Source organism: Glandiceps talaboti, chromosome 1 (assembly GCF_964340395.1).
Source record: "Glandiceps talaboti chromosome 1, keGlaTala1.1, whole genome shotgun sequence".
Classification (NCBI taxonomy): Eukaryota; Metazoa; Hemichordata; class Enteropneusta; family Spengelidae; genus Glandiceps; species Glandiceps talaboti.
Window position 1 is genome coordinate 17,357,472 of NC_135549.1, and position 12,370 is coordinate 17,369,841.

The 12,370-nt window shown below is 35.3% G+C and overlaps 1 protein-coding gene across 1 annotated transcript in view; it reads right to left on the reverse strand.

Annotated features, from left to right (window-relative positions):
• Positions 1 to 7,714: 7,714 nt before the first annotated feature.
• The window catches only part of LOC144438751 (uncharacterized), a 9,387-nt gene continuing 4,731 nt past the window's right edge, over positions 7,715 to 12,370 (reverse strand). The window contains exons 9-13 of the mRNA XM_078127945.1: positions 11,973 to 12,041; positions 11,584 to 11,739; positions 10,341 to 10,427; positions 9,105 to 9,305; positions 7,715 to 7,955 (exon numbers count right to left, since the gene is read on the reverse strand). Coding sequence (XP_077984071.1) covers positions 7,851 to 7,955; positions 9,105 to 9,305; positions 10,341 to 10,427; positions 11,584 to 11,739; positions 11,973 to 12,041 — 618 coding nt within the window. The 3' untranslated portion in view covers positions 7,715 to 7,850. The remainder of the gene's footprint in view (positions 7,956 to 9,104; positions 9,306 to 10,340; positions 10,428 to 11,583; positions 11,740 to 11,972; positions 12,042 to 12,370) is intronic.

Here is a 12,370-nt window from a genome sequence, read left to right on the forward strand (position 1 = left end):
TTGAAAACGTTTAGTTTCGCACAATCTCTCTCTCTCTCTCTCTCTCTCTCTCTCTCTCTCTCTCTCTCTCTCTCTCTCTCTCTCTCTCTCTCTCTCTCTCTCTCTCTCTCTCTCTCTCTCACACACACACACACACACAATGAATTTATTAATCTCAGTAATTTCACATTCATTTTAATTCTAAAATAGAGTAAACGCTACGATACAAATATCACCGATACGATTTATGTAGGCAGGACGTGTCGATCTGTCAGTATATCCTCCATGATCCACGCCAGGTGTGATGATGAAACCAGATCATATCCAATGACTTCCGAAGCGGATTTCCAGACATCAAGTAAGAAAGATTTATAAGAACTTGGTCTCAGAGGTCTGTTAGAATGTGTCAGATTGCCATCTCAGTAGACACTATAAACTAACAACCGTCACAAGAAATTTTCTAAAGTATCTAGCTTGTAAAAGTGTTAAAAATAATAGAACTGAAGTGAACGTGACAAAGTCAATCATGTCCTTGAAACTTTGTGTTATTTTTCGACCAGTTTCTGACAATTTGCCAACTAGACAGAATTGTGTAACGTCGTGTTTGAAAAAAAAAGTTTCAGGGTCAAAAGATATTTAGCATAAGAAAAGTAGGTTAAATACAAATTCTTGTGTTGTGAATGATACAACACTACAGGCCAGTACAGGAAATTTGGACAAATGTCAAGTTTTACTCAATAGCTTTTACTACTGTTTAAATGCTAAAGTTTAAACGGAGAATGTCTAACACCCCCCCACACACACACACATATACACACATACATACATACATACATACATACATACATACACACATACATATCCCCCCTCAACATACAGATATCTTTCAGAAGAAAAAGAGTGGTTGATTGGTGGCAATGTGCTGGGCTTGCAGTGCAGACTTTGAATGATGTGTGAATTCGGCCTTTCTCTTGTTTACATAAATTGCATGATTTTGCAGCCATGGTTTCTTCTATATCATAGTTTTTATATCATGTACAAATAAAAACATTATGTGTACATAACATTGGATATTTTAATCCAGTACATTCTCTTCGTTAATCCAGAGTTTTATATTATGAGTAGATCATGATCTGTCGTGATACTTCAAGGTCAGCTCTATTGAAACAGTAGAACTCTTATAAGTAGAATTCTGAATAATACAACTGACGCTTTGAGGAAAACTTTTCCTTTCCCATCTTTCACTTGCAGTATACACCATATGGATAATTTTTACCTAACAGTTCGTGGAATTATTATAAACAACTGACAAACTCTTAGAGGAAAACACTCTGAGGGAAAACATCCATGGATGTAACTTCTACGTATTGGAACCAGGATATACTACTATATCCGGCCACATCGTATCCTTTTCCTGGAAGGGTTGACAAACAGGTGTAACACGTTAAAATGGGAAGACCGCATAGAGAATGCTATATGTTTATCATTACAATATTACAGTTTGGTCTTAGTAACCATGACAATGACAGCGGCATTAATACCTACCCGTATCCGTGGAAGTATCACCCACACGTGCGGGTGATAATACTTCCATGGTGACACTGTGTAAGCTACTTGTATATTTTACGTTGTTAAGATACATTTCGTAGAATATTAGGATGATAACTGTTATGATAATACATAAATGAAGAGTATTGCATACGTGTAAAGTTATCGACGTTTGACTCTTACAAAACTGAAATATAAGAGATATTCAAGACAGTTGACGTGGTCTTTATTACTATCTCCGTCCAGCCATTACGGCTCTGTATGTTAGGATAGCTTGCGGCAGTAGGATGAGTCTCTGGCGTAATATAAACGTCTATTTTTATTTTATTAGTTCTCTCCACTTTTTATTTCCCTTTTTTACCGATTTCCTGCCCTTTGTTTTTCGTTTTTACTCTTGTCAGTATATAATAGATTACGTGTATATTTTATAGCTCCACCGACACTTATTTTTTTGTCTCTAATTTACAAAATTTACACTCTGCTGTATTTCTTTCCTCCAGATTCCCTATGATCTAGGAAGGTCTTCTGTTATAAAATCTCAAACGTCGAATGATTTTTATTTAAAATTAACGTGACCCAAATGAGCCCCGACTGAAAGACGCAGTCATGTTTCCGCTTATGTAATCTTAAGCTTCAACCCAAGTAACTTTGGAACTTGGGTTACTGCGACTGTGTAACAGTAAACAACGTCGTTCTCGAGTCTATAGCTACAGGTAGGCTACTATTACATAAGCGGAAACAGTTACTGGATCTTTTTCTCTATATGTAAGTCTGACTCTAGTGACTTGCATTTTATCAAACTAATAATGGTCGTACGTATGAAACAACGGAACTAAAAAAATAAAGCGAAAGGAAAGGATGTGAAGGCATTTTTCTGTTTAAATAAATGTTGTGTAGGTAGACAAAGTCACCCGGCAAGGGCGGCAAGACTTGCACAGTTTAAAAGTATTTAGTGAAACTTATATCTTAGATAACCTTTCTCCTTGTAGCATATTTGAATTGGAACAAGATGTATTTGCCTTTTTTGCGATTTTGAAATTCCTACTTCTGGCTGTGACTTTGAATGTTTCATGTAGGAATTGGATTGTACTTTAATTCATTTTTGTTTATGTAAACTTTCAGGCAGTGAGTACCAAAGCTTGGAATCTTGGAATCCGTGTCATCTTTAACATGGCGTGGGAGTTGTGTTGAAGTGGGCGATGTGGTGTCGACAGAGAGTCACATGTTGAAGTTTTAGGGCTGAGCTATAAATATACACAGCATTGTTGATTTTGAGTCTAACTTGAGTGTTGACTTTACATGTAAGTCTATGTGGGTTTACTTTCCGGTAGTAAATATCTGGATAGTTCACTCTAGTCTGGTTTCGTGTCCTTAACATTTTACTGTTCTATAGTTTTTTGTTAGGGGTCGAGTTTTATGTGATTTGAACTTTCCGGTAGTAAATATCTCAGCCGGCCTGGAATCCATGCTATCCGCCGCACTGGGCGAAGCAGAAAATGGGTAATGGTCCGTAACGAAGCCAAAATTGTTGTAAGACACGAAATCCTGGCTGTAGCTGTTGCGTTACAGCTAGCAATTGTGATGGTGACAGATTATATATCTGATCTATGTTCTCCAGTCCAGTCTAGTAGAGTTTGGATCGGATGATGGAACCTCCCCCCCCCCCCTGCACATAAAACTACATTTACACTTTCTAATCATCAGAGGAACGCTTTCCACTATACAGCTTGTAAGCGGTAATAAAATACAAAGATGTGACACGGAGAGGTAAAATATGATGGTAATATAATGTCCCCTTCACCCCTCTCTCTAATCTAACTACCGTTTGGTCTCCTCGCTTTGCGTTATATTTTATCACGACAAGTGTATATTTCCGATGAATACTTAAACATTATCACACTCTCACTTTCCTAGGCCTAGTCTATGGTGGCATTTTTGTGACGCTGATTATTTTGTGTGTTGATGTAATGACATGCCTGTGGAAGTGTGTTCTCAGTTGTTATCTTAGCACTGTGTTATATGGACAGAATAAGCCACCAACGATGTATTTATGTTTGATATAATCGATGGTGTTTTATACTCTGTATAAACCAAGTGAATTGACCAAGTGTTTTATATAGCACGTTGCTGACAGACAGGTACTGTTCTATTGGGATGCTCAATTGGACTTCCACCAAAGATAAAGTATGTGTATAATACAGTATATACAAGTTTATGTGCCCGTAAAAAACAACGCCCCCTATCGTTATCGTTACTTTCAACGCACCTTCCAGGGCGAAGACCGATGATCACTGATATCAATTTTCATGACTTACAGGAGTATCATAAATACAAACAAACAAACAAACAAACAAACAAACAAACAAACAAAACAGACAACCCCTCCCCTCCCAAAAAGGAAAAAAAAGCAAACTAAAAACAAACACACAAACGAACTCTTACTTTATCACAACTCGATATATTAACTAACGAACTATTACTTTATCACAATTCTACAATGTTAACTAACTAACTAACTAACTAACTAACTAACTAACTCTCTATTACTTTATCACAACTCGATATATTGGAATAGATATGCTAAAAGTAATTATAGTAACCGTATTTTGGAATAAATAAAATTCTATATCAAACTCTGTTGAACATGATAGGTAACATTCGTATGACTATCCTTGTACAAATACCATCGAATGACTTTTTACAGAAAGTTTGTCCTCAGAATCACATGATAATTACAGTCAATGATTACTGTCAATATGCATATCAACGTGTATCATCTTTTGCCATTTGGTCAACATTATTTCACACACACACACACACACACACAGAACAGACACACAAATTTCTGGTATTACTGTACTAACCCATGAAATGATGACATGCATATATATATATATATATATATATATATATATATATATATATATATATATATATATATATATATATATATATATATATATATATATATATATATACACACACACACGCGCGCGCGCGCGCGCGCACTGGGAGACTAGCCAATGGTTTCCAGCAGGACGTATACACAATAAAGTTTGGCTACACTGTAGTTAAAGACCTGGGTTGGTTTAGGATTATCACTTTGATATGAACAATAGTTATCTGGAAGAAATGTAGCAATAGTTGATCCAGAACAACAGGATGATTCTATTAAAGTCTAATAGCTTAACTGATAAGATAACACTAATGAGGGGACATTTCCGCTTGACATCAAAGTTGCACATCTTCTCTCAAAATATCCCTTCCAATAGTTCTATATTGGACTGTAGTTATCAAATTTGTGTAGGAAAGCACATATCTATAATTGCATAGCCCTGATTACGGTTATCACATTTCTATCAGAACACACCTATCTATAATTGTAAACCTTTGTAGTTTCAACTCTATACAGAGTTACTCTGTTACCCAGACATCGTGATAACTCTGGCATGGTTGTGATGCAGACTTTATCAATGGGGGCAGGAATACTTTTAAATAGACTTAGGGGGGATTGATTACAATTAGTCCTTAAACTAGGGAGACTGATTACAATTTCTGTGCAAAACAAAATAGCATTGCTACTAAGTATGCAAGGCATGGAAAATATCTGTCAACGCAAATCAAATGTTACAACTAAAGTGGTCATTTCCGCTTGGTATCAAAGATCACACACAAACAGATACACAGTTTGCAGTGATGGGATTTAGTAACAAATAAACCAATGTGTAGTAACATGGACAAAATTGGGCTACTATAACTGGATACTTCTCATGGTCTGAAGAAAAACCCCAAAATGACTACATTTCACAAACTTTCATTTCGAAAATATTTATTGGTTGAAAAAACAAAACTTTCAAAATCAACTGAAATTTAGCTGACAATCACCTAGACAAAATTGTTCATATGATGGTATTCAGTAATTATTAGTCTTACATGAATGTTGACAATTTGTGTCTCTAAGTAATCAAACTCTACAGGATATAATGTGTATAGCATGTGTAGTCAAGACAATATGGCAATTTGGCATGTTTCCATTTTTACATATTGATTGCGATTTACTTCCTTTACTTTACTTGGAAGTCTATATTTATGCGAAATATAAACAGTTAATAATATCATTCAAACGGTTTGTTACAACATATTTGACGAAACTGACGCACTGATAAATTTATATGAAATGTACATACTGGAAACATGGACACTTTTGCTCAAGACTTATTTTCACTTATTTTGCTGGAAAACAAAAACATGAAAAAAAGTATTGGCTATAACACCTTTTGTATATAAACACAGTGTACTAGGTTTAGAGAATTTGTAAACATTAATCTTTGGGAACTACTTGAATACTACAAAATTGCTAACTTAGATTTGAAGTGATTAGATACACATATGTACAATGTGGTAAAAATCATTTTATCACAAAAAAAGCCAGCCCAGACAATTGTCATGGCCTTACTACCTCAAGATGGTTTCGATATAATGAGACCACAATATGTCTAGGCTAAACAAGCTGGTACCTGTATAAAAATCATTCCTAAGTCACCTTGAAAAATGCCTGTCATTTGATCTCATTTGCTGTGTGCAATACATATTTGCTGGCAGAATTGAATGAACATAGTACATATGAAATGTGATCCAGATTATGAGGAAGAGAGAGGACAGTATTAGACACACAAACACCATTAAGTATTCAAAATAAAGTATAGAAGTTAAACCATCACCACAGACATCAATACACATATCACTCATCATTCACGCATTCAATAAACCATTTAAAATGGTAGAAGGTATATTTACAAAAAAAAACCAGATAGGATTTCTAATAGTATCAAAACAACACTATATGTATATATTTTTTGCTGAAGATTAAAAACTTCACAGCTGCTAGATACAAGACTTTGATGAATATTTGTGGTTTGTATTTACTCATACAAAAAGATGACATTTCTTTTTTGTGATAAAATTTTCTTAAAGGGGATGGGAAATAAGTATACTTAGGCTCAGTCATGGTATTCAAGCTATCAAAACAGATAACTTGTTGAGATAGTAAAACTGCAATAAGCTGTAGGCTAAGATATGCCATGCATTAGAAGATTAGAAGAGTTAGAGTAAGTAGACAGTAAGTACACCGCACTGTGTTACACATGTATATGTAGTTTTAAGACGGTTAGTCTGGACGTCAACGTAGTATCGAATCATCGTAAAGACGGTAGAGATCTTCAGATTTAAACCCCAATGGATAGTGTCTAGACTAGTACATGGTACATATAATCACACTTAACCCAAAGCCTTGTCAGTTGTTTTACTATCTCAGGGTATTTAAACCACATTGAGATAGGAAGACCATGAGATGTCTCTAGGCCAACTCGCATAAGTCAGCGTGAACATACTGTCTGGGACAGTGTAACATTAAAAACACTGTCTAGCTAGGCTGCTATGTCATCCTATGCTCTTAACAGTACTATGGGTTTACACAATGTAACAAACTAAGCATAGAACCACCCATTTGATGTTAGTGTTCACTGGCTCTGTTTGATACAACCATACAGAAACCAATAAGAAACTACACATTCTGTACTTTAAAGTGGCCATATGGACGAGGATTCCATATTTATTTTGGGATTTTTATTTTATAAGACAATTTTACCATGGCTTCCTACTTGACAAATCAATGTGAAACAACATTGAAACAGTCTGTGTTTGTAACTCTATACATTGAAAAAAGCTAAAAAATGTGTAAAAAATTTGTTATTGTACGTACAATAACAAACATTTTACACATTTATTAAATTTTTTACAATTTATTGAGTTACAAACAAGGACTTGGTATATGTCGTTTCATATTGATTTGTCAAGTAGGATGTCATGATAAAATTGTCTTATAAATTAATAATCCAAAATAAATTCCCAATCCTCATCCATATGGCCACTTTAAGATAGCAAGATTGCAAATTCTTGCTGCATGTAGTCTGAATGAAATAAACAATTTAAATGTACTGTAACTAGACGTAGACATGTGAATGCCAAAAGTTTGACGTCTGAATTTGATGTCTGCATTGTGGCATGTTAGTTTCATTACGACGAAATGTTGCAATCTTGCTATATTAAAGTTTCTTATTGGTTTCTGCACGGTTCTATCAAACAGAGCCAGTGAACACTAACCTGAAACGGGCAGTATGGGTGTACTTGTAGTAGTTATTACAAGATCACAATGTAAAACCTTTATTCAATCCACTATCTGACTTTCAAATACTCAACTATAAGAGCATAGGACTGACATACATTTTTAGAAAAAAAAAGCCACTGGTATGTTTTGAGTCACACTATTCATTGGGTCTAACTTGCAGTGTAATCTTCTGTTGGTTGTCTAAACATTCTCGCAATTTATTCTCTGTCATGGTCATTCTTTGTTCAAGAATTGATACGGTCTGAAAGAAACACAAACAAGGTCAATGTCAGGGGATGTTATGAACAAAACAAAAAGATAATATCTACTCTAGTTTGACATTACAGTTACAATGAATGACTTTTTTTTGAAAGATTCAAACTCATTACAAGTGAATGATTATCCCTTGTTTGTAAAAACAGACAGGTAAAAGATGGATACCATTTTTGTTTAGTATGTCTAGAGTATGATGATCTAAGTATATTCCAGACTATTTTTTTGACCTACCCATTCTCTATAAGTTCTATGTATTGTTAACAACCAAAAATAAACGCTTAATTAGACAACTTTCAAAATTTATATTTTTTGCTTTCCAGAAAAACAGCTTCATTTGATTGTAAGTTAGAAATGATGGCAACCACTGTATACTTTTTGTTTTTTGAATTTCTTGTATGTGTTAAGGTGCTAGGTGGGTGGCCAATTACAATGCAGGATAAAATTTATTCATTCATTCATTACAGTTACAATGTCCTTAGATACGCATGACTTAATAGTGGGGCCTTCAAATTCCTTTACCTTCATAGTATTTATGGCTATTTGTTGTTGAGTAACTAAAAATCTAATTTTAGAATCTTAAAACTTCCAAGTTTTATAGCGTTATAAATAAAGAAAATAGTACCACGTTGAGCTACTACCGTTCTATTTTAGAAACTCAAAACTTTGACGGGTTTTGTAATGTTATGCTGAGAAGACTATCACGTTGAATATGTATCATCTAATTTTTGAATCTTAAAACTTTACAGGGTTTTCAAGTTTTTATAGTGTTATTCATAAAGAAAATTATATGTCATGTTCATTTATAAATTTTTATTCATTCATTAATTTGTTGATAGTTTTATGATCATAACTTTATGGCGAGTCTTCATAGATCACAACTCTACAGATATGACACACTCTCAACCAAGTTCTGGGTTATGTACCGGTAACAACTAATGTTTTCAGAACCTGTACGTGATTCAAAGCCAAATACTCAGTTAAAACAGAGGTTTTTTATTAACATGAAACCACTCTTTTTATTTTTAGTTGAACAGTCCCACCAAAAGATTGAAATTTCTCAAGTTTCTTTTTTCTGGCAGATCAACAAGTATGCCAAATCAAAAACTGTACTGTAGCTTCTTGGCGACTAACTCACCTGTGTGATGACATCCAGTTGTGAAACAATCTGTTCAAGTGTTTTTGATAGTTGGGCTGGCATATTTCTCTCCTCTAGTGGAATAGTAACAGGGGCGGAACTTTTGTGGGCTGAATCTGGTTCATCCTGGAGAGCTCGTCTATCAATGTCAGCGGATGACATCTCTAGATGGTGCAGACCAGTCTTGGCTGAACCATTAACCTGACAGAAAGATAACTTATCATTAGAGGGATTTCCTGTGCTGCATAACAACACTGAAATGTAATTACTATATAGGGTAGCACAATCCAATATTTCCTGACACTTGAGTTGATTTATAACAACACTTTGTCAATTCTCAAGTTGACCTGATTTATCAAACCTGTGTTAATCATTCTATAAAGAGTCACATTTGCTGACTAACAGTAACATATAGGTATGTGTGCCAATTACGAATAGTACACCTGGCACAGGTACATGTTTGTATTGGTTTGGGGTTTGGACCATTGCATCATGTATGGACAATAACAAATTTGACGCCAGGCCAAGAAAAACACCAAAGCAACCACGTAGTCCAAAATCTCTAGTAGTAATTCCCAAATCAAAATATCCATGTCTCCCTTTTCAAAATTATTCCAGATAAATATCAAAAGTCAAGCAAAAGGCTACTGAGATTGAAATATTGAACTCTATTTGACCTGCCACCTGACTACATCTTTTGATATATTTCAAATGCTTAGATGAGTTCATAACTTGTCTGTTATCTGCAGAAACGTCCTTGAGGTCTGTGTATTCACAGTATAAACTATCTTCATGTCTGTGAGTTGACATAATGGATTGACAAAGTCCCTATCACATTTCATTATGAAATTCATATCCTCTATAATCTAACTCAACTACCTATTAAACTTTATTTGGGGAATTAATACTTAAAAATGCCCTTTACAAATATTGTATGCATGGGAAGGGCATCATAGATAACATAGCAATGACTAGTTTTCACTATCAAACTACAGGACAACTGAATCATACTATATCTGTCAAATAACTACTATATAAAAACTCCAAGTATTGAAATCTGTCAATATAGATGCAAATAATGGGTAGAGAGAGATTCTGTTTATGAGCAGCTGCTACTGTAGCCCAGAGACTGGACTATCTGGTTTGAAAGCCAGTATGTCAAGTCAGACAGGCTACCAATTCTGCTACTTTACAATGCCTAGAGTAAGATTAACTATGAGAGATTCACTTGCTTACCATGGGCTGTGCAAACATTGCTGGCCCTACGTTAGTTACAGCCGGTGGCGGCGCTGACATGTTCCTTGGCTCTGTTCTTGCATCCACCTGAAAAAAACAGCGATAGATGTTACCAAGATTGGTCTATGATCTTAACATGGCAAGGCAACAGATCGTTGCATCAGTGCAGTAAGGTGGTATCTGCTGTGCAATTGTATAGGCAGATACGACCTTACTGCACTGACTCGATGAGATGTAATAAAATGTGGACTAATTTTTCTGACCTTAACTTTTTTAATATCCAGTCTTCAAGACTAACAAGACTAACGTTTTAAAATTCAGTCTTCTAAAATTACTAGTATTGTTTTTAAAATTCATGATTCAATCATTTTTCTTTAAACTGAATACATTTGACTGTCTAGCAACTAATCCAATGGGGCCATATGGTTGTTTCAATCCGAGGTCATCACATTGGTGCTTTATCAGTGCAGCCATAGGGATTATACAGGATCATTCTTTGCTACAATAGCTCTGCCAGACAACTGTTTTTCACACCTAGATTTTAATCCTAATCTGAAGTGGGCCCGTAACCCAGGTAGCTACATGATGTGATTTAACACTCATTTCACACTTTGTGTTAGAAGGCAACAGATGTAAACCACTTGGCCACAACACATTATGATAGTAGTGATTCCTATTTACCCAGAAGTCTATAATGGATTGTTTATTCTGTATGGAATTACACATACATTCATAATCATTCTTGTCCAATTTTAAATCATGTTCTCGTTTATTCCCACACATCAATGCTGCACACGATGGGTGCCTTGCTAATCCAAAAGAACATTATTACTATTACAAGGGTTTATATCATATATCTAAGTCTGTGTTTTTGCAACTTAGTGCTGATATGACAGAGATACCACAGCAATGAGTATTTACAGAATCACACATAGTTGCAGTCATACAATGTTGAGGGCGCTGTCTTATGCCAAGTCTGTCTTAATTTGGAAACCACAGCAATAATGTATCTACAGGATCACATATAACTGCAGTCATACAATGTTGAGGGCGCTGTCTTATGCTGAGTTTGTCTTAATTCGGAGACCACAGAAATATTGAGTATCTACAGAAACGCACGTAGATGCAGTCATGTTGAGGGCGCTGTGCAAGACTGAGATGTCCGTGCTGAGGGTAGATGAGTGCTGCTAAGATGGTGACTGAACAACAGACTGTTTCTATAGCAATATGGAATTCTCCTTACCCATGGTGCTGATGAGGGCACAGCAGGTCGTTGTTGTGGTGATTTGGGGTGTATATCATGAATATGTGGTCTTGGTTCTTCAACAGTACGTAGTTTGTGAGATTGGAGAACTTCATTGTAGTCTATCTGGTCAAAGTTTGTCTTCCATACCATCACCTGATATACAGAAATTGTGAAATATATTATCATGATTTAAATCAGGTAATGTCGCAAACATACAGAAACTCATACAGGAACTGGATTATACAACATAAAGATACAGCATCCAGTGTTCTACAGTCTTGTTGATCACAATACCCAATCAACTTATGGAGGGAGGGTGGGGGTACTAAACCCCAGAATAAGAACATTTCCATCATCTACATAGTTCCTAATAGATTCTTGTTTACCTGTTCATCAGAACCTCCTGACGCAAAGTATTCACCAGACCTTGAGAAAGCAACAGCAGTGGCTGGTCCCTGTCAAAATAAACAATATATGTACATAAACTGTGAGTGAAAGTTGCTCATTTCAATGTCATTGTAGCTTGAGTTCAATCATGATCATTTTCACAACACAATGAATTGAGGTTTTCTTGAGTCAGACTTAGAGGGCGCCATTTACCTCAAGAATGACACTGTTGCCTTTCCATCTGCTGCATCACATATGTTGGAGAGTGTCATTTGTCTTTTAAATATCATACACTGAACAATTCTTAATGGATCATTGGGGTGATAGATTTACAGAAAATATATGATATAGGACTCAGCATATTTGGTAATGAAAGAAATAGGGGTTAGTTATTTCA